Consider the following 23,828-nt stretch of genomic DNA (forward strand, 5'->3'; position numbering starts at 1 on the left):
TGACACCTCTGCTTCTAATGCTTTTGTGTGTGGGGCGCTGTCCTCAGATAATCGCATGGTGTGCTTTCTCCCTAAAAGCCTTTTTGAAATTTGACAACGCGGCTGAATTAACAAGAAGTTAACCTTTTAAATGATGTGTGACAGTTGTATTTTCATGAATGTTTAATATTACGATTTCTGTCATTTGAATTTCGCGCTCCGCAATTTCCCCGGATGTTGGCCAGTTGGGACGGTAGCATCCCAGTGATCCGTAAAAAGTTCAAGACCTGGAGAATAAACACTCCTCCTCACAGCTGCTCATGTACCTTAATAAAGTTGATGATGTGGTTGTTACTGACAAGAAGCACATGGCTGAGCTCTTTAATCACCACTTCATTAAGTCAGGATTCCTATTTGACTCAGCCATGCCTCCTCGGCCATCCAATATTTCCTCATCTCCCACCCCTTCTAATGTGACTAGTCACAATTTTCCTCCCTCTTTTTCCCCTCCACTACAAAGTTTCTCCCTGTAGGTGGTCACTGAGTCCGAGGAACTAGAGGAGCTCCTTAAACTTGACCCTAAAATAACTTCTGGGTCAGATGGTTTAGACCCTTTCTTCTTTAAGGTTGCTGTCCCTATCATCGCCAAACCTATCTCTGACCTTTTCAACCTGTCTCGCCTCTCTGGGGAGGTTCCCATTGCTTGGAAGGCAGCCACGGTTCATCCATTATTTAACTTCTCTAGGATAGGGGGCAGCATTTGGAATTTTGGATGAAAAGCATGCCCAAATTCAACTGCCTGCTACTCATCCCCAGAAGATAAGATATGCATATTATTAGTATATTTGGATAGATGACACAATGAATGTTCTAAAAAAAGTTTGAATCATATCTGTAAGTATAACAGAACTTACATAGCAGGCAAAACCCTGAGGACAAACCATTCAAATAAAAAAAATGTTTGAGGTCACCCTCTTTTCAATGGGATTTCATTGGGAATCCAGATTTCGAAGGGACTTGCTTGCAGTTCCTACCGCTTCCACTGGATGCCACCAGTCTTTAGAAACTGGTTGAGGTTAATCCTTTGTGTAATGAAGAAGTACGGCCATCTTGAACAAGGGTCATTTCATGTGTGCTGTTTGATAGAGGCGCATGACCAGAAAGCATGCTTCAGTTTGTTTTCTTCCTGTATTGAACACAGATCATCCCGTCTTCAATTTGATCGATTATTTACCTTTAAAAATACCAAAAGTTGTATTATAAAAGTAGTTTGAAATGTTTGCATGGTAGGCTTTTTTCCGTACCTTTTAAAAACACAGCGGTTGCATTAAGAACTAGTGTATCTTTAATTATATGTAGAACATGTATCTTTAGTCAAAGTTTATGATGAGTATTTCTGTTATCTGGTGTAGCTTTCTATAATTCCTCCGGATATTTTGGAGGCATTTCTGAACATGGCGTCCATGTAAACCGAGATTTGTGGATATAAATATGCATATTATCGAACAAAACATAAATGTATTGTGTAACATGTCATATGAGTGTCATCTGATGAAGATTTTCAAAAGGTTAGTGATTCATTTTATCTCTAATCCTGCTTTTGTGACTATCTTTGGCTGGAAAAACGTTTTTCCTTTGAATTGGTGGTGGTCTAACATAAATATATGTTGTGTTTTCGCTGTAAAACATTTAAAAAATCGGACATGATGGGTAGATGAACAAGATGTTTATCTTTCATTTGAGGTATTGGACTTGTTAACTTCTTGGATATAGGGGGCGCTATTTTAATTTTTGGATGAAAAACGTTCCCGTTTTAAACAAGATATTTTGTCACGAAAAGATGCTCGACTATGCATATAATTGACAGCTTTGGAAAGAAAACACTCTGACATTTCCAAAACTGCAAAGAAGATATTGTCTGTGTGTGCCACAGAACTGATGTTAGAGGCGAAACCCAGATAAAAATCCAATCAGGAAGTGCCGCATTTTTTGAAACCGCTTCATGCCAATGACTCCTTATATGGCTGTGAATGGGCCACGAATGAGCTTAGGCTTTCTGTCGCTTCCCCAAGGTGTCGACAGCATTGTGACGTATTTGTAGGCATATCATTGGAAGGTTGACCATAAGAGACTACATCTACCAGGTGGTCGCTTGGTGTCCTCCGTTGCAATTATTGCGTAATCTCCAGCTGCAGTATTTTTCCGTTTGCTTCTGATGAGAAACCAACTGCCACGACGGATATGTTATCGAATAGATATGTGAAAACACCTTGAGGATTGATTCTTAACAACGTTTGCCAGGTTTCTGTCGATATTATGAAGCTAAAAAAGTTTGGCGTTGTAGTGACTGCATTTTCCGGTCTTTTTCTTAGCCAAACGTGATGAACAAAACGGAGCTATTTCGCCAACACAAATAATATTTTTGGAAAAAATGAACATTTGCTATCTAACTGAGAGTCTCGTCATTGAAATCATCCGAAGTTCTTCAAAGGTAAATTATTTTATTTTAATGCTTTTCTTGCTTTTGTGAAAATGTTGCCTGCTGAATGCTAGGACATCAATACTCTTACACAAATGCTTGTGTAGCTTTGGTTGAAAAGCATATTTTGAAAATGTGATATGACAGTGTTGTTAACAAAAGGCTACGCTTGTGTTTGAATATATTTATTTCATTTCATAAACATTGATCAATACGTTGATTATTTAATTCCTGTGCTCTTTGTAACTACCCTGGTAGGTTGACTGACAACCTGATCCAGGTTGCAGGCACTGCTTATAGTTTGTAGTTTTTTTCCTGAGTGGGCAGCACAGTATTTAACATTAGATCGTCTTTAAGCTTTACAGGAATGTGGTTCTGAATATAGACAGCAACACCGCCTCCGTTGGCATTTCTGTCTTTTCGGTAGATGTTATAACCATGTATTGCTACAACTGTCATCAAAGGTATTATCTAGGTGAGTTTCAGAGATAGTCAGAATATGAATATCATCTGTTACAAGCAAGTTATTGACTTCATTGGACCTTGTTTCTTAGGCTAGATATGTTAATATGGGCTATTTTGTAGCACTTTTCTGGGTTATCTGATAGTTTTTAATGCTTTACTGGGAAGCTTATGAGAGGTTGACTTACTCATGTTATTTACATTGGAGCTGAGAGTGCAGGGTGAGCTGCATAAAGTGGTCTTCCTACTACTTGCACACCGCCTCAGTGCTGTCATGACTTTGGCCTGGGGGATAGGTTTATGACAGTCATAAATACCTCTTCCCCCCTTTTTCCTCTCTCTACCCTACTGAGGTTACATTTGCAAAACCCTTGGTTAACTTCATATGGCTGCAGGGGCAGTATTGAGTAGCTTGGATGAAAAGATGCCCGTTATAAACGGCCAGCTCTACAGTCTCAGTTGCTAATATATGTATATTATAATTAGTACTGGATAGAAAACACTCTAAAGTTTCCAAAACTGTCAAAATATGGTCTGTGAGTATAACAGAACTGACATTGCAGGCGAAACCCTGAGGAAAATCAAAACAGGAAGTGGCTTCTATTTTGAGAACTCCATGTTCCATAGCCTCCCTTTGCTGGATTTAAAGGGATATGAACCAGATTCCTTTTCCTATCGCTTCCTCAAGGTGTCAACAGTCTTCAGACATAGTTTTAGGCTTTTATTTAGAAAAATGAGCCAGAACGAAAACATCACGTCAAGTGGTCACATGAGTTTGGCTTGCGCAACAGAATTTGGACAGCCATTGTTTTCCCCTCTCCTACTGTGAAAGACATTTGCAGTTGATATATTATCAATTCTATATTTTAAAAACAACCTGAGGATTGATTATAAAAAACGTTTGACGTTTCACAAACGCTTTGATTGCTTTCGCTGTAAAGCATCATTTCAAAATCTGACACGACAGGTGGATTAACAAAAGGCTAAACTGTGTTTTCCTATATTGCATTTGTGATTTCATTAATATAAATATTTATAGTAATATATAGTAATATATTTATTGTATGTAGCGCCATGCTATTCAGCGGTTGTTGATGACACTTATCACGATAGGGGGATTGCAGCCATAACAAGTTAACAGAGATTCTGGGAACATCAGTAGGTGGGGGGGGTATTGAACTATATTCTGGTAACCTGAACAATTGAACATATGCGCTGGTACTTAATGAATATGATGTCAGTTCGGTTGTCATCTGAGACATTCTCATCAATGATAAGATGACACAAACTCTACAGTGGAAAGTCTACACATCAGAGTTATCGGATTCACATGGAAATGTTTCTCAATTTAAATGTTTGAATATGAAATTATTCATGATGGGCTGAATTGTGATTTTAGCTTCTAAAATGTGAACTCAGAACCCCCTGTTGGTCACATGTTTGTCTTGATTTTTTTTCTAGATTTTTTTCCCCTCTTCCCAGCATAAGGCGCTAGTCGATTCAGGTGCAGCTGGGAACTTTATGGATCGCGGACTCGCCATCAAGCTGGGTGTTCCGCTTGTGCCGATAGATTCTCCCTTTCCCGTGCACTCCCTAGATAGCCGGCCATTAGGGTCAGGGTTGGTCAGGGAGGCCACGGTTCCACTGGACATGGTGACGCAAGGGAATCATAGGGCGCATATAAGTATCTTTATTATCGATTCGCCTGCGTTTCCACTGGTGCTGGGGATTCCCTGGCTGGCTCGGCACAATCCTAAGATTTCGTGGAGACAGGGGGTTCTCCAGGGGTGGTCAGAGGAGTGTTCTGGAAGGTGTCTGGGAGTTTCCATCGGTGCCACGTCAGTGGAAAGTCCAGACCAGGGTTCAACGGTGCGCATCCCCCCCGAATATGCCGATTTGGCAATCGCTTTCAGTAAAAAAGAAAGCGACTAAATTACCACCTCATCGACCGGGAAGGGAATTGTGCGATAGATCTCCAGGTAAACGCTGCGCTTCTCAAGAGTCACGTGTACCCATTGTCTCAGGAGGAGACGTTGGCTATGGAGATATATGTCACGGAGTCTCTGGGACAGGGGTACATTCGGCCCTCAATCTCACCCGTCTTCGAGTTTCTTTTTTGTGAAGAAAAAGGAGGGAGGTTTGCGTCCGTGCATTGATTATAGAGGTCTAAATCCATCACAGTGGGGTTTAGTTACCCACTACCTCTCATCGCTACAGCGGTGGAATCATTTCACGGAGCACAGTTCTTCACAAAACTGGATCTCAGGAGCGCGTATAGTCTGGTGCGTATTCGGGATGGAGACGAGTGGAAAACCGCATTTAGTACCACATCGGGCTACTATGAGTACCTCGTCATGCCGTATGGGTTAAAGAATGCTTCTCAGGGACCTGCATGGGCAGGGCGTGGTTGTTTATATCGATGACATTCTGATCTATTCCGCCACGCATGTGTCTCTGGTACGCAAGGTGCTTGGTAGACTGCTGGAGCATGACCTATACTTCAAGGCTAAGAAGTGTGTGTTCTCCAAACGAGACGTCTCCTTCCTGGGTTATCGCATTTCCACCTCGGGAGTGGTTATGGAGTGTGACCGCATTAAGGCTGTGCGTAATTGGCTGACTCCAACCACGGTAAAGGAGGTGCAGCGGTTTTTGGGTTTTTCCAATTACTACCGGAGGTTTATCCGAGGTTTTGGCCAGGTAGCGGCTCCCATTACCTCACTGCCGAAGGGGGGGCCGGTGCATTTGCGGTGGTCAGCAGAGGCGGACAGAGCCTTCAGTAGGTTGAAAGCGCAGTTCACGGATGCACCCGTTGGTGCACCCGGACCCCTCTCTAGCCTTAATAGTGGAGGTGGGCGCGTCCGAGGCTGGGGTGGGTGCAGTGCTATCACAGCGCTCGGGTACGCCACCAAAACTCCGCCCCTGCGCTTTATTTTCGAGGAAGCTTAGTCCAGCGGAGCTATGATGTGGGGGACCGGGAGTTGTTAGCGGTAGTCAGGGCTCTGAAGGTGTGGAGAAACTGGCTTGAGGGGGCTAAGCACCCCTTTCTCATCTGGACCGACCACCAAAATCTGGAGTATATTCGGGCAGCTAGGAGACTGAACCCACGTCAGACAAGGTGGGCCATTTCTTCATCCGATTCCGGTTTACTCTGTCATATAGACCGGACTCCCAGAACGTAAAGGCTGACGCACTGTCCCGCCTTTATGACACGGAGGATCGGTCCACCGAGCCTACTCCCATCCTTCCCGCCTCGAGGCTGATGGCACCAGTGGTATGGGAGGTGAACTTGGACATCGAGCGGGCGTTACGGGCTGAGTCCGTGCCTCCTCAGTGGGTGGGTGGAAGTACGTGCTGCTTGGTATCCGGAACCAACTGATTCAGTGGGCTCACACCCTACCGTAGATTTCCTGACCGATCTCCCCCCGTCTCAGGGGAACCCTACGGTTTTGGGTATTGTGGATCGGTTCTCTAAGTCCTGCCGTCTCCTCCCGTTGCCCGGTCTCCCTACAGCCCTACAGACTGAGGAGGCATTATTCACCCACGTCTTCTGGCACTACGGGGTGCCGGAGGACATCGTCTCTGATCGGGGTCCCCAGTTCACGTCCCGGGTATGGAGGGCGATCATGGAGCGTCTGGGGGTCTCGGTCAGCCTGACCTTCGGTTATCACCCCGAGAGTAATGGGCAGGTGGAGAGAGTGAACCAGGAAACCAGGTAGGTTTCTGCGGTCGCATTGTTAGGACCGGCCAGGGGATTGGGCGAGATACATCCCTTGGGCTGAAATGGCCCAGAACTCACTACGCCACTCCTCTACCAACATGTCATCATTTCAGTGCGTGTTGGGGTACCAGCCGGTCCTGGCACCGTGGCATCCGAGTCAGACCGAGGCGGTGGAGGAGTGGGTGCAGCGCTCCAGGAGACCTGGAGGGCCGCCCAGGAATCCCTCCAACAAGCCAGTGGACTGCAGAAGAGGAGTGCTTACCGCCATCGCAGTGAGGCCCCCATGTGTGCACCGGGGGACAGGGTCTGGCTCTCGACCCGAAACCTACCCCTCCACTTGTCCTGTCGGAAACTGGGGTTGCAGTGTGCAGGGCCCTTCAAAGTCCTGAGGAGAATAAGCGAGGTGTGTTATCGATTGCAGCTCCCTTCCTATTATCGTATTAACCCCTTGTTTCATGTGTCTCTCCTCAGGCCGGTGTGAGCTGATCCCTGCAGGATGGTGAGGTGCCGGGGGTCCCTCCTCCCCCTCTGGACATCGAGGGGTCCCCGGCGTACACGATACGGGCCATTCTGTACTCGAGATGCCTGGTGAGGGGCCTGAAGTACCTCGTGGACTGGGAGGGGTACGGTCCGGAGGAGAGGAGCTGGGTATCGGTGGGGGACATTTTAGATCCGTCAATGTTGAGGGATTTCCATCGCCTCCATCCGGATCACCCTGCGCCTCGCCCTCCGGGACGCCCTCGAGGCCAGTGTCGACGCGCTGCGGGAGCCGCGCATCGGGGGGGGGGGGGGGGGGGGGGTACTGTCACGACTCCTACCGAACGTGGCTCCCCTTCCCGTTCGGGTGGCGCTCGTCGTCACCGGCCTACTAGCTGCCACTGATCTTTTCCTCCCCCTCCTTGTCTGTTTATTAGTTACACCTGTTGTTAATTAGGCATATTAGCTAGGCTTTATTAGCCAGCCGCCCGCCTGCTGGGTGTGTGGGTTTGTTTTATGTGTACTCTTTGTACACTCATGTATGTCACGGTTGTTCGTGTACGTGAGCTGTTTTTTGGGACTGTTTAGTTCCCCTGTGTTTTGGGGCATTTGTTTTGAGTGGCGTCTGTTTTCACCTGGTCGGTGTATAAAGAAGTAGCCTACTCTGAACTCTCTGTCTCCTGCGTCTGACTCCTTCCTCCACTACACCCCGGGCATTACAATAACAGTCATGGGAGTTTACCGTCCACCCTCTGCTAAGAAATGTGTGCTAATAGAGCTCACAGACTTAATAGCCTCCTTTTCAGCCTCTGAAGTGTTAATCATTGGGGACTTTAACATTGACTGTGGAAACCATGACTATGAATGTTTAAAAGATTTGTGTGTTAATTTAAATCATACCCAGTTAATTCATTAACCCATGCGTCCAAATCTGAAGGACCCTACAAAATCAGCCTTGATTGAACGTACAGTACCAGTCAAAAGTTTGAACACATCTACTCATTCAAGGGTTTTTCTTTATTTTATTCTATTTTCTACGTTGTAGAATAACTGTGAAGACATCCAAACTACGAAATAACACATATGGAATCATGTAGTAACCAAAGATTTTAGATTTGCACACTCTTGGCATTCTCTCAACCAGCTTCATGAGGTAGTCACCTGGAATGCATTTCAATTAACAGGTGTGCCTTGTTAAAAGTTCATTTGTGGAATTTCTTGCGTTTTAAATGCATTTGAGCCAATCAGTTACGTTGTGACAAGGTAAGGGGGGTAATACAGAAGTCCATATTATGACAAGAACACCTCAAATAAGCAAAGAGAAACGATAGTCCATCGTTACTTTAAAACATGGCCAGTCAGTTTCTTCAAGTGCAGTCGCAAAAACCATCAAGCTCTATGATGAAACTGGCTCTCATGAGGACCGCCACAGGAAAGGAAGACCCAGAGTTACCGCTGCGCAAGAGGATAAGTTAATTTGATTTACCAGCCCACATCTCAACATCAATCAGGCCTTCATGGTAAAATTGCTGCAAAGAAACCACTACTAAAGGACACCAATAATATGAAGAGACTTGCTTGGGCCAAGAAACCTGAGCAATGAACATTAGACCAGAGTTAAAAATAGGTCTAACCCTTGGTGTACACTGGAGCTAACCAAAGTTATATGCAATAGAAATGCTGTTTGGGCCAGAACTGGATTTACAGACTCAAACCCTGATTAGCAATAGTTTAGGAGATTGCGAAATCTGTGTGTGAAACTAGTTAGAAAAGCAAAATCTGATTTATTTTATTACCTATCTGATTATGCAGGGAATTCGGCCAAATTCGGGAAAAGTGTTAAATCTCTGAAGGGTTGTACCTATTCTTCTCTTCCTCATCAAATGAATCTTGTCTTTGGCACCATTACTGATAAAATGTATATAATTAAAGCATTTGATCTCGAATCTATTTCCGCGGGCTCTATATTTGTCTCAGTTTCTAAGCCAACTCACCTTAAGTGTAGTCTGGATATTAACCTTTTATAACTAGAATTTTCATTTTTGGATGAAAAATGTTCCCGTTTTAAACGGGATATTTTGCTTTGGATAGAAAACACTCTGACGTTTCCAAAACTGCAAAGATATTGTCTGTGAGTGCAACAGAACTCATGTTATAGGCGAAACCCAGATAAAAATCCAACCAGGAAGTGCCCCATTTTTTGAAAGCCCTGCATGCCAATGACTCCTTATATGGCTGTGAATGAGCTACGAATGAGCTTACACTTTCTACATATTCCCCAAGGTGTCTAACAGCATTGTGACGTCTTTTTACGCATTTTGTTGAAGAATAGCCGTAAGGGACCACATTTAGCAAGTGGTCACATGACGGCTCCCGCAGAAAATCTTGCGTAAAGTACACAAGTAGCCCTTTTTCCAATCGCTTCTTATGAGAAACCAATTGTCCCGACGGATATTTTATCAAATAGATATATGGAAAACACCTTGAGGATTGATTCTAAACAACGTTTGTCATGTTTCTGTCGATATTATGGAGCTAATTTGGAAAAAAGTTTGTCATTGTAGTGACTGCATTTTCCGGTCGATTTCTCAGCCAAACGTGAAGAACAAACGGAGCTATTTCGCCTACAAAAATAATATTTTTGGAAAAAAGAAACATTTGCTATCTAACTGGGAGTCTCCTGAGTGAAAACATCCGAAGTTATTCAAAGGTAAATTATTTAATTTGATTGCTTTTCTTATTTTCGTGAAAATGTTGCCTGCTGGTAGCAGAGCCAAAGCATTATGCCATGATAAACTTACACAAATGCTTGTCTAGCGTTAGCTGTGAAGCATATTTTGAAAATCTGAGATGACAGTGTGATTAACAAAAGGCTAAGCTGTGTCTCAATATATTTAATTTGTGATTTTCATGAATAGGAAGATTTTCTAGGAAGATTTATGCTAATTAGTTTGAGGCTACGTTACGCTCCCGCATGCGGGTTTGAGAGTCATGGGAAGTTAATGGAGGTAATTTGCTGAAAGACGCTGAAATTTGTTGAAAATTTTGTTCTGGTATTTTCTTTCAGGCAATTCCATGTTTGATTTTCTCTCCCCAATTGCGTGGTATCCAATTGGTAGTTACAGTCTTGTCCCATCGCTGCAACTCCCGTAAGGACTCTAGAGAGGTGAAGGTCGAGAGCCGGCCAAGCTGCACTGCTTCTTTACACAATTGCTGCCTCAGTAACTCACATTTTAAATTTGACATTGTCTTCAGGAATTATTCCCAAAGCATGGAAATATGCATATGTGTTGACACTCTTTGACAATTACCGACCAATTTCTAAGCTTCCTTGTCCAGCTAAGATTCTTGAGTCATCGGTAAATGTGCAGATTTGTTATTTTTTGACTGATAAATGTATTTTCATTGTGAACCAATCAGGATTTAGACCAGGGCATAGCACTATTACAGCCACCACATTAGTTGTGAATGACCTTGTCAATGCTTTGTATGCTAAAATTAGTTGTGCTGCTTTGTTTATAGACCTGTCTAAGGCCTTTGATACTGTTGATCATTATATTTTGTTGAAGAAACTGTCATCGATAGGCCTTGGCTCTATCGCATGTTCTTGGCTTCGTGACTATCTTAGAGACAGAACTATTGTGTTGAGTTAAGTCAAATTTAGAGTTAAGTCAGATTTTCTTCAAGTACATAAAGGTGTTCCACAGGGATCAGTATTTCAGTCTTTTTACGATTTACATAAATGCGAATGGTCAAAAATTGTGATCTTCATTTGTATGCGGATGACACTATTACCTATACAATTGCTCAGACTGCTGATTTAGCTGTGTCAAGATTACAGTCTGATTTTGCATCTGTTCAGGAAGCCTTTACGGATGTAAAGCTTGTACTTAATACAGGCAAAACTAAATACATTCTGTTTTCAAAGTCTTGTAAAAGTATCCGTTAGGTTGCATCTTCACTCAAATCAATTCAAATGTTATTGGTCACATACACGTGTTTAGCAGATGTTATTGCAGGTGTAGCGAAATGCTTGTGCTTCTAGCTCTGACAGTGCAGTAATATCTAACAAGTAATATCTAACAGTTTCACAACATATACCCAAAATGCATGTAAATCTAAGTAAGGAATGGATAAAAAATATATATACATGTATGTCAGAGCGGCATTGGACTAAGATACAGTGGCATAGTAGTACAGTATATATACATATGAGATGGGTGATGCAATATTTACAAACAATTAAAGTGACTAAGAATCCGTAGAATAGCACTGTACTCTATACTGTACATATGAAATGGGTGATGCAATGTGTAAACACAATTTAAAAGTGACTAAGATCTGTTTTGCCACCAAGCACTAAGTCATGTTTTGCAGAGGGGTCAAATACTTATTTCCCTCATTAAAATGCAAATCAATTTATAATATTTTTGACATGCGTTTTTCTGGATTTTTTTGTTGTTATTCTGTCTCTCACTGTTCAAATAAACCTACCATTAAAATTATAGACGGATCATTTCTTTGTCAGTGGGCAAATGTACAAAATCAGCAGGGGATCAAGTACTTTTTCCGCTCACTGTATTTGTGTGTGTGCTGATGTGACTGTTGTTCCCAGGGCATGTTTGTGAAAGAGACCTAGGTCTCAATGTGTCGCCCTGGTTAAACAAAAGTTAAATATATATATATATATATATATATATATATATATATATATATATTTTAATTCACAGCTACACAAACACAGCTACTCACATAGCCTCACAGAAAGCGACGCACACACAGCTAAATACACACACAGCTACACACTCCATCTGACCTTGTATCCGTTCTCCTTGGCGAAGCTGAGAATGACTTCTCTACGTTCTATAGTGGTGTTGGTGGCATCAAACACCTGAGGGCATGTACATCATACTGCTTCATACTAGTTCATCTAAATTCAAACTGGTTCAAATAGATCACAGGTGTTAAACTCGTTCCTTTAAGCCCTCCATGGAATGAGTTTGGCACCCCTGATATACACCATACTGGTTCATAGAGTATAATGTAGGTTCATATACATCATAGTGCTTAATATATATCAGTGATGGGCAACTGGCATTTGTAGGCCTGCTGATAATCCCCCCGATCACAATTATTTTTTACCCAGTCGAGGTCTCAACTTACTGTTGAGCATTAGAATAGGTGCAATTTCCAAATTTGTTTGTGCATCAGCATTTTTTCTCAATGACTGACTCAATGAGTCACTCAATTAGTAAGCTATTTTTTTTTAGATTGGTAAGTTAGTCTAGCCAGCTATCTTGAAGTAATCATGGTCGAATTACTGAATGTAAAATAAAAAACGGAAAACATTTCTCTCCAGCCTAGGGCAAAATGTGTAGAATCACAGGAAATTTGCTTTAAAACTGCTAATTTTTCTCTTTGCCCAATGTAAAAATAAGTAGAATTGCATGAAATGTTATATAAAATTGCTAAATCTTATCTCCGCTGTCAAGAGGGGGGCCGCTAAAATGTTTTGCTTGCATTGCAAGGTGGGGTGGGACCCCCAACAAAATTTCACTTAGGATCCACACAAGCAATGTACACACTGCATGTGTGGGTATGGATGTCGGTACGCAGACCACAGCGACCCCTTATGATGAGTTCACAGTTTTTGTGACCCCCACCCCCATCAAAGTTGCCCATCCCTGATATAGGTTAATATTGCTTTATACTAGTTCATACAGTATGTATTCGTATAGGTTCATATACATTGGAGTTTGGAATGATTGAAACCCTTGTTAAAGATGAGCAAAAATTACTGTATAAAATCGAATAATGTTGGTCTCCCCTAAGATCTCCCCTAATGTGTTCTCCATTCTCATAAAACATTTTAGAAAAAGGCTCAGTGCCATTATCCTCAAAAGGTCAGTTATTAAAAGGTATTGAACACAGGGGTTCCAATCATTTTGACCCCTACCTTTTTGTAAAAATATACATTACTTGTTAAACCATATCTCTGTCTCTGAGGAATTGTATTAGCATAAAACAATATAGTTTCCCCATTTTGTTGTGCATACAATATAGCTCAGTATTTTAATAATATATTTTATACAGTAATTTTTGTTTGTGCTTATCAAGGATGTCAATAATTTTTGACCACATTGTAGGTTCATGAAGATCCCATATTGCTTCATAGGATTCCATGGTGGTTACTCACTGCCACCTGTCCTTGTTCCTGCATGAAGTAGGCACACACATCCTTCAGAGCCGCAATGGCACAGGCCCTACACACCCGCACGCACGAGCACAGACACAAACACACAGTGAGCCTGCATCATACTCTTAGGACAGACTAATTCATATTCAAACAGGCTGTCTGGTCGGTTCATACTCATAACAGGCTCTCATTGGTTTATACTCTAATAACAGGCTTTGTGATTGGTTCATACTTGCGTATCTTCATGGCCTCTTGGTTGTCAGGTCTAAAGAACTCATAGCTCTTATAGGACTGGGTCGCATCCCGCCGGTATTGACCTACATTAAAGACTGGAGAGGACAGGACCACACACACACACACACACACACACACACACACATATTTTATGTTGTGTTTTTTTTTACCATTATTTTAATCAGGTAGGTTGACTGAGAACACATTCTCATTTTCAGCAATGACTTGGAGAATACTTACAGGGGAGAAGTGGGGGGATGAATGAGCCAATTGGAAGCTGGGGATGATTAGGTGGTTATGATGGTATAAGGCTAGATTGGGAATTTAGCCAGGACACCAGGGTTAACACCCTATGATATGTGCCATGGGATCTTTAGTGATCAGAGTCAAGACACCCGTTTAACATCCCATCTGAAAGACTGCACCCTACACACGGTAATGTCCCCACTCACTGCCCTGGGGCATTGGAATATTTTTGGGGGACCAGAGGAAAGAGAAGCTCCTACTGGCCCTCCAAACAACTTCCATCCAGGGACTGACCAACCCTGCTTAGCGACAGAGGCAAGTGGGATGCAGGGTGGTGTTCTGCTGGTATGCTGCTGTGGTGGTTTGTTGTGATGTGTTGTGGTAACTTTAGATGGAACTCCTATACAGTTTAGGTATTTAGTTAACGTGTTGTGTTGTCCTGTGTTGTGGTGTTTTGTCTTGTGGTGTGTGGTCTTGTGTTGTGTTGTGTTGTCTTGTCTGGTGTTGGGTTGTAATTGTGTTGTGTGGTATTGTGTTGTTTTGTCTTGTGTGATATTTTGATGTGTTATCGTACCTTCAGTTGGAACTCTTATCCATTTGAGATATCTGGTCAACATCTTGTGTTGTGCTTCTGCTGTGTTGGGTTGTTTTGTGTTGTGTTGTCCTGTGCTGTGTTGTGTGGTCTTTTCAAATCAAATCGTATTTGCCACATGCTCCGAATACAATAGGTGTGGACCTTAAAGGGAAATGGTTACTTACAAGTCCTTAACCAACAATGCAGTTTGAAGAAAAATAAATGTTTAAGTAAAAAATAGATAAGTAAAAAATAGAGTGCAGCAGTTAAAAATTAAAGAGCAGCAGTTAAGTAACAGTAGCGAGGCTATATACAGGGGGTACCGGTACAGAGTCAATGTGCCTGGGCACAGGTTAGTCGAGGTAATTGAGGTAATATGTACATGTAGGTGGAGTTAAAGTGTCTATGCATAGATGATGAACAGAGAGTAGTAGCAGCGTCAAAGAGGGGGGGCAATGCAAATAGTCTGAGTAGCCATTTGATTAGCTGTTCAGGAGTCTTATGGCTTGGGGGTAGAAGCTGTTAAGAAGCCTTTTGGACCTAAACTTGGCACTTCTGTTGTGTTGTCTTGTGTTGAATTGTGTTGTGTGGTATTTTGTTCTTGTGTGGTATTGTGTTGTCTTGTTTTGTCTTGTGTTGTGTAGTGTTGTTTTGTCTTGTATTGTGTTGTTGTACCTTCAGTTGGAACTCCTATATAGTTGAGGTATCTGGTTAAATGTTTGTGTTGTCTTCTGTTTTGTTGTGTTGTCTTGTATTATATTGTGTTGTGGTGTGTTGTCTAGTCTTGTGGTGTGTTGCCTTGTGGTGTGTTGTGGTACCTTTAGTTGGAACTCCTATCCAATTGAGGTATTTGGTTAACGTGTTGTGTGACATTGTATTGTGTTGTGTAGTATTGGGGTGTGTGGTGTTGCGGTACCATTAGTTGGAATTTATTTTCAGTGGAGGTAGCTGTTTTTATTTAATTGGTTGCTATAGAGTCCCAGTCAAATGTTTGGACACACCTAATCATTCAAGGGTTTTTCTAAACATATGGAATCATGTAGTAATCAAAAAAGTGTTAAACAAATAAAAATATATTTTATATTTGAATTCTTCAAAGTAGCTACCCTTTGCCTTGATGACAGCTTTGCACACTCTTACCACTCTCTCAACCAGCTTCATGAGGAATGCTTCTCCTATAGTCTTGAAGGAGTTCCCACATGCGCTGAGCACTTGTTGGCTGCTTTTCCTTCACGCTGCGGTTCAACTCATCCCAAACCATTGTACTGTTGAAAAACAAATGATAGTCCCACTAAGTGCAAACCAGATGGGATGGCATATCACTGAAGAATGCTGTGGTAGACAAGCAGGCTAAGTGTGCCTTGAATTCAGTGTCACCAGAAAAGCACCCCCACACCATCACACCTCCTCCTCCATGCTTCAAGGTGGGAACCACACATGCGGAGATCATCCATTCACCTACTCTGCGTCTCACAAAGACTCACAAATACACATTCCTTTCCTGTGGCAGACCTCATGAGATCCAGTTTCATCATAGCGCTTGATGGTTTTTGCAACTACACTTGAAGAAACTTTTAAAGTTCTTGTAATTTTTTGGATTAACTGACCTTCGTGTCTTGATGGACTGTTGTTCCTCTTTGTTTATATGAGCTGTTCTTGCCATAATATGGACTTGGTCTTTTTCCAAATAAGCTTGAAGCTGGTTGAGAGAATGCCAAGAGTGTGTAAAGTTGTCATCAAGGCAAAGGGTGGCTAATTTGTTTTGTTTAACACTTTTTTTGGTTACTACATGATTCCGTATGTGTTATTTCATCAATTTGAGGTCTTCACTATTATTCTAAAATGTAAAAATAAAGAAAAACCCTTGAATGACCGGCAGGCCACCCGTCCTCTCGGATCCCTGTTCTGCCCGAGAACAAAAGCATGTCCAATGCTCTCACCTCTATTTTCTTTATATATAGCTATTAAAAACGATATGTATTAAAAAATATTGTGTATCTTCATTTCCATTATTAACAATTAATATAATTCATAATAATGTTGACAGTTCATGCGAAGTATTGTTATCTATAACCAGGAGATTGTCATTGCATTACATTTTTTAAATTATTTTAGAAAACAATTATTGTGATTCATCCTGTATTGTTCCTAACATCCTTACCCCCTAGCAACAGATGTGGGAGACACCCACCCACACCACACACACACACACACACACACACACACACACACAAACACACACATACACACACACACACACCATGGTTCCACCTGTGACCGGAGGGCAGCAGAGACCGTCTTAGAGGCATTAACGACACTCAGGCGTGTTCAATTTACTCATTATTATTATATCCCTGTTAAGAGGTGTGTTTTCTGTTGTCCATTGCATAAGCTTGAATTGTTTACAGTGTGCTTTCGTTTCCAGAGTGAGTTTGAGACTTTGTTGTTTTTTCAAGTGTACTCTGGTCCTACGGCTACCGTTTTTCAGTAAAGTATTATGTTTATCCTTAACTTCTTTGGGATAGGGGGCGGTATTTTGACATCCGGATGAAAAGCGTGCCCAAAGTAAACGCCTGCTACTCAGGCCCAGAAGCTAGGATATGCATATATTTGGTAGATTTGAATAGAAAACACTGTTAAAATCTGTTAAACTGTTAAAATCATGTCTGTGTATAACAGAACCAAAATGGCAGGCGAAACCCAGAGGACAAACCATAAAAATAAAAATAAATCAGCATACCACTGATTTCAATGTATGGCACTATTATAATAGGGCGAAATGGTCCCCGATTGCAGTTCCTAGGGCTTCCACCAGATGTCATCCGTCTTTAGAAAGAGTTTCAGGCTGGTTGTTGGAAAAATGAGGGAGAAGTTGTAGTTTGCGGCTCCCATTTTGGCTGTAGTGTTTCCAAGTGCATGGCCGAGAGAGTGCAGTCTTTTTATCTCCGGTATAAAGACAATAATGATTCTCCATCTAAAATTGTATTGTTTATTTCGATTGACTTGTTTGGATAAATGTATTGGTAACGTTTGGGATTCATTTTGTATGCGTTTTGAAGGAGGGAAACTGAGTGGATTATTAACTGAGGCGCGCCAGCTAAACTGAGTTTTTATTGATATAAAGAAGGAATTTATCAAACAAAAAGACCCTTTATAATGTAACTGGGACATTTTGGAGTGCCAACAGAAGAAGATCTTCAAAGGTAAGGCATATATTATAGCGCTATTTCTGACTTTCGTGTTGCAACTCCCTGGTTGAAAATGATTTGTTATGCATTTGTGTGCTGGACGCTGTCCTCAAATAATCGCATGGTTTGCTTTCACCGTAATGCCTTTTTGAAATCTGACACCTGGCTGGATTAACTTCTCTAGGGTAGGGGGCAGTATTTTGACATCCGGATGAAAAGCGTGCCCAAAGTAAACTGCCTGTTATTCGGGCCCAGAGGCTAAGATATGCCTATAATTGGTAGATTTGGATAGACACCACTCTAAAGTTTCCAAAACTGTTAAAATAATGTCTGAGTATAACAGAACTGATATGGCAGAAAACCTGAGAGAAATCAATCCAGGAAGTGGGATTTTTGTTATGTTTGTAATTTTCCATAGACTGCCAATACAGATTCCAATGAATTAGGACTCAAATTGCACTTCCTATGGCTTCCACTAGATGTCAACAGTCTTTAGAAATTGTTTCAGGTTGTACTCTGAAAAATGAGGGAGTAAGACCAATCTGAATGAGTGGACACTGCAGTGACCGAGAGCACACATTTCTTGTTTTCCTTTTATATTGACAAAGCTTTGTCCGGTTGAAATGTTATTGATTATTATGACTAAAAACAACCTGAGGGTTGATTATAAATATCATTTGAAATGTTTCTACGAACTTTACTGATACTTTTCAGATTTTTTTGTCTGTCTGTTGTGACTGCGTTTGAGCCTGTGGATTACGAAAGAAAACGCGTAAACAAAACTGAGGTTTTTGGATATAAAGAGGGATTTTATCAAACATTTATTGAGTAAATGGGAGTCTTGCGAGTGCAACCATATCAAGATCATCAAAGGTTAGTGATTCATTTTATCTCTATTTCTGACTTTTGTGACAACTACTACTTGGCTGGTAACTATTGGTAATGATTTGTCCGCTGGGTGCTGTCCTCAAATAATCACATGTTTTGCTTTCGCCGTAAAGCCTTTTTGAAATCTGACACAGCGGCTGAAGTTAATCTTGAACTTCTTGGTGACAGGGGGCAGTATTTTCACGTCCGTATGATATGCATGCCCAAATTCAACTGTCTGCTACTCTTCCCCAGAAGATAAGATATGCATATTATTAGTAGATTTGGATAGAAAATACTTTGAAGTTTCTAAAACTGTTTGAATCATGTCTGTGTATAACAGAACCTATTTAGCAGGCGAAACCCAGAGGACAAACCATTCAAATAAAAAAAATTGAGGTCACTCTCTTATCAATGAGATTTCATTGGGAATCTAGATTTCTAAGGGACCTTCTTGCAGTTTCTATCGCTTCCAATGGATGTCAACAGTCTTTAGAAATTGGTTGAGGTTTTTCCTTTGTGTAATGAAGAAGTACGGCCCTCTTTAACGAGGGTCACTTGAAGTGTACTGTTAGATAGAGGCGTGTGACCAGAAAGCTAGCTACAGTTCGTTTTACTCCTGTATTGAACACAGATCATCCCGTCTTCAATTTGATCAATTATTTATGTCAAAAAATACCTAAAGTTGTATTCCAAAAGTAGTTTGAAATGTTTTGGCAAAGTTGGAACCGGTGATTTTCTGGATCAAACGCGCCAAATAAATGGACATTTTGGATATGTATCGACAGAATTAATCAAACAAAAGGACCATTTGTGATGTTTATGGGACATATTGGAGTGCCAACAAAAGAAGATCATCAAAGGTAAGGCATGAATTATATTTTTATTTCTGCGTTTGTGTTGCACCTGCAGTGTTGAAATATGCTTTTCTCTCCTGGTTTACGGAGATGCTATCCTCAGATAATAGCATCGTTTGCTTATGCCGAAAAGCCTTTTTGAAATCTGACATGTTAGCCAACAGGTGTAGCTTTAATTTGCTGTCTTGCATGTGTGATTTAATGAAAGTTTGATTCTTATAGTAATTTATTTGAATTTCCCCATAGGAATACATTGCCTGCTCCCCTAAGTTCAGCCTGAAGCCTATGTGGGTTATGAATGTCTTATGAAACTGTCTTCGATGACAATCCATCAGGCCACTATGAGGTCTACCTGTGTTGATTCTATGCTTCCTGGAGCAACTGGAAGTGGTGAAAATCACCCTAAAAGTTTTTTTCCATAACAAACCAGCAGTTTGTCATAAATAGTGCATTTAACCCTGTTTAAATAAATCAGTTCTTAACGTAAACACTTAAAACTCAGGATTCTGTAAAGGCAAGATATGTCTTTACTTATAGCTTATCCTGTGCCAACCGGAAGTGCCTTAAATGGTGTCATAGGGGCTGTTTCGAAGGGTTAAGTCAGATCTTATCATAACTTCAAATGTGTGATTAAGCAACCCCCATGAACTGTAAATCAGTCATGTCTCCCATAAAATCTCCAAGAAAAACTCACACACACACAGCTAGGACAGAGGGACACAGTGTGGTGCGTAGAGACAGAGAGTGTCTGCAATAGTTAACTAGGTTCGAACTAAAAAATAATCGTCAGACCTAGAGTTCTGAAACGTTAGAAACCTGTTCTTGACCTCAGGTTGATAGTGCGTGGTGAGTTGCGTGGCTCTAGAAGGTTCTCGTACCGAGAAACAGCCTCGCACATTTGCAACATCTTCAATTCATTTTGACCATTACGAAAATTATGACATTTTGAAATGTCCCAGAGTCGCAAGACTAAGTGCACTGAAACCGGCTCGGCCCATAGAGACGGACCCTAACGTTTCTGTCCGATAGCTCATTCAAGGACCCCGTAGCATGGAATGGAAAAAAGTGGATTTTCAGCACCATTATGGTCTTGCTCGGGCACCAAATGACCTATCAAGCCGAAACTCGGGATTCGGGGTCGCCTCACATTGGCCTACACATAATGTCAGAACTGGACCCGCAGCTAGAACGTAATTATGTGTTTCACGTTTTTATTATGTAACGTCGCTGTGAATTATGGGCCTGCTCTGAAATATGTGATAGTTGGCTTCTAAACGAGTTGGAAAAAGTGGGTGTGGTGTCAGTTTGTATCAGTTTGGTGTCAGAATGACATCTAATTGACTGATGGACGGTGACTTGCTGGCTGGCTTTTGTCCATTTGCAATATGTTTAAACAGTGAGGTACCATCACCAAAATGACATTCTGAAATCAACACCAACGAGCGATGGAGAGGAACCAGAAACACTGCCCGGCCATCCCGAGTTCATCGTACCACTCAATTTCGCATTTCTGCAGTATTTTTGAGCATGACAAATTCGTGATGGTAAATGCCAATCGAAACATATTGCAAATGCACAGCCGTGCACCTGGTGATTGGAACGGGTTACCAGGGGCACATTTTTTAAATGTTTTTTGAATGCCATTACGGGGTAGCAAGGGGTCCACGGTTGGGTAGGGAGCACCCCCCCACCCGTGCCCATCCAATAGGGGGCACCCCTAATCATTTTGGACATTTTCAAAAAATCGTTAAAAAACAACAGTCCCACTTCTCCCTCATCATACATGACAAATATACCATCTAGGTTGATTCATGGCTTAACATAGTGCTATATACCATTTTGGCAGTATAAATGCCTTTTGGACATGGTTCACTGACTTTTGGGTTTGTAAACCGACTTCCATTGATCGTACATGGCAAATGGACATAACATCCTGTGATTTACCATCACCAAATGGACAGGCTGAAATCAACACTCAAAGTGTTGGCAAATGGCATCACCGTAGTCTCTAGGTTGTGCCAAGTTCAACAAGGTGCCCCACTTGAACGTAGCTCACTCGGTCTGACCGCAGCGACCGTGCAAAAAGTAGGCCTGGAATGACGCCTGACTATTATTATTTAGACATGCTTTTGACATATTAGGGCCTCTGGGTCACACAGATACACGCCATTTTTGAATGGGATCATCGGGAGGAGGTTGGGGTAGATAAGCCACAGAGTTATTCTAGCTGCGCTCGCCGGTTCATATAGTTGGACACATGCATGTGTCAAAATATATGAGGATAACAAGGATAACATGGGTTTACAGGTTATGCTCTAACTCTGCTTCTGTGCAGGCAATTTTCAAAATGTATTTTCCACGTGTTCAGGGTCACATGTACCTCTACAGATCAACATGAAAAGATTGAATGGTCCCCTTCATATCCTAAAGAGGAAATATGAACTTTACCATCAAATAAGGATGAAATCAACAAATGGGCAGGCTAAAATCATCACTGAAAGGGAAACAAATGACATCACCATAGGCCCTAGGCCGTGCCGAGTTCAACGAGGTGCCCCACTTGACCATAGCTCATGGTCAGACCTAAATTTGAGGTGCTTTTGGGTGACAGAGGTAGAACCGTTGAGGTTAGACACACAATTCAACCTTAGGAACATTCCTAAGACTACCCCTGACCATGTGGAATTAACCCATAACAGTGAAAACAAGGAGTATTTATTCTAACAGTTGACATTGACATCTCTCCCAATAGGAATACATTGCCTGCTGCCCTAACTTCAACCTGATGACTATGTGGGTTAAGGTTGCCATATCAATCTGTCTTCAATTACAATCCGTCAAGCCACTAAGGATTACATGTGTTGATTTGAAACTTCCTGGAGTAAACGGCAGTTGTTAAATTTACCCAATCAAAATATATTTAACAACAGTTAGTGAAAACACTGCATTCAACTCTCTGTAAATCAGTAAAGACTTGAAACTCAGGATTCTGTACAAGGGTGTCCCAAGGAGGATATGTATTTACTCTTAACTTCGGGTCTTAGGGGCAGTGTCTATTTCCAAAAAGTTTAAACAGTTTAAACAGGGATTTACCATCACCAAATGGACAGGCTGAAATCAACACCAACACCATGGTAAATGCCCATAGTAAAGTATTGCTAATGGACAGTGTACATTTCCAAAACATTTAATTAGGAAATTAGGTGATGACCTAATGGGCAGGCTGAAATCAACACAAACGAGCTATGGAGAGGAACCACTATCACTGCTAGGCCATCCCGAGTTCAACGAGCAATTGGGCATTTCAGAAATATATTAGAGCATGTCTAATTTGTGACGGTAAATTCCCATTGTAATGTATTGCTAATGGACAGTGTCCAATACACATAATACATTACCAGTCTTAACATGTTATACTGCAGGTGGAGTGTCCATTGCCAATATATTGGACAGTATTCGTTACACATATGCTATATTGTCAGTGTGAACATGCTCTTCTGCAAGTCGACAGTATCTATTGACAACGTACGTATATCGATAAGGACTTCCTATTATGAAATGGACATGCGGAATCAGCACCAACAAGAAATTCTGACTTCCTATGACTTCCTGTGAACAAACATAACAAATAAACCTTCTAGGTTAAGTCAGGGTTTAACATAGTGATATATACATAATTTGGTGAGTAAATAGGCCTTCTCGACATTATAAATGCCATTTGCACATGGTTCACTGACTTTTGCGTTCGGAAGCCGACTTCCTATGGTCATACATGGCAAATGGACATAACATTCTGATTAAGTACTTTCAATATTTATATTTCCTTTGCAATTTGGATATTGTTCTGTTACTATGGTGTTTGGAACCTTACTTCCTATGATAGGTAAATGGACAAAACATAGGCCTTATGGACAAACTCGCATAAAATAAAACAAATCTATGTCCGTACGGTTTCTACATATGCATAATTGATCCATAGCGCATTTTTTTACGAGGTTTTTACATTTTTTTAAATATTGAAGATTTTACCCTTGAGACCTAACTTTCAGACCATTTCACATATGACATCCTACTGTGGAGCGCGCTCGCCACCTTTTGGATTTTTGGTTTATAACACGTGGCATTTGACATGTTCCACTTGCAATATGTTTGACCAACTGCCACCCAATTGAGTGGTATTTGCAATTGTGTATACGGTTGGCTCAATGCCAATAAGATGCCGTTCATTTTTGTCGCACAGTATTGGAAAACCTTCTGCTCCCTGTTGGGGGCATAGGTGATTCTCTCCTCGGGATTCCACCCACAGTAGAATGGGTAAACGGAGCGGGCCAACCAGGAGCTGGAAAAGTTCCTCCGCTGTTTCGTCTCCAGCCAGGCCAGCAACTGGAGAAAGTTCCTCGTCTGGGTGGAGTATGCTCACAACACACTGCGGAACTCATCCACTGGACTGTCACCATTCAAATGAGAGTTTGGGTTTGGACCCCCCCCGTTTCCATAACAAGAGGCTGAAACTGGGGTGCCATCAGCCAAGGCGTTCATTTGACGAGGTCG

General features: G+C 41.7%; 1 protein-coding gene across 2 annotated transcripts in view; it reads right to left on the bottom strand.

Moving 5' to 3' along the window:
• LOC110500318 (6-phosphofructo-2-kinase/fructose-2,6-bisphosphatase) overlaps positions 1–23,828 on the bottom strand; it is a 43,633-nt gene that overhangs the window by 18,177 nt on the left and 1,628 nt on the right. Inside the window, exons 1-4 of one of the 2 annotated variants that reach the window (XM_021577623.2) lie at positions 14,366–14,607; positions 13,544–13,640; positions 13,312–13,378; positions 11,932–12,006 (exon numbers count right to left, since the gene is read on the bottom strand). In XM_021577623.2, the coding sequence (XP_021433298.2) occupies positions 11,932–12,006; positions 13,312–13,378; positions 13,544–13,640; positions 14,366–14,408 (282 nt within the window). In that variant the 5' untranslated portion in view covers positions 14,409–14,607. Of the gene's footprint in view, positions 1–11,931; positions 12,007–13,311; positions 13,379–13,543; positions 13,641–14,365; positions 14,608–23,828 lie in introns of those variants that run through there. The other variant, XM_036957705.1, reaches the window with a different exon arrangement.

This window comes from Oncorhynchus mykiss, chromosome 21 (assembly GCF_013265735.2).
Source record: "Oncorhynchus mykiss isolate Arlee chromosome 21, USDA_OmykA_1.1, whole genome shotgun sequence".
NCBI lineage: Eukaryota > Metazoa > Chordata > Actinopteri > Salmoniformes > Salmonidae > Oncorhynchus > Oncorhynchus mykiss.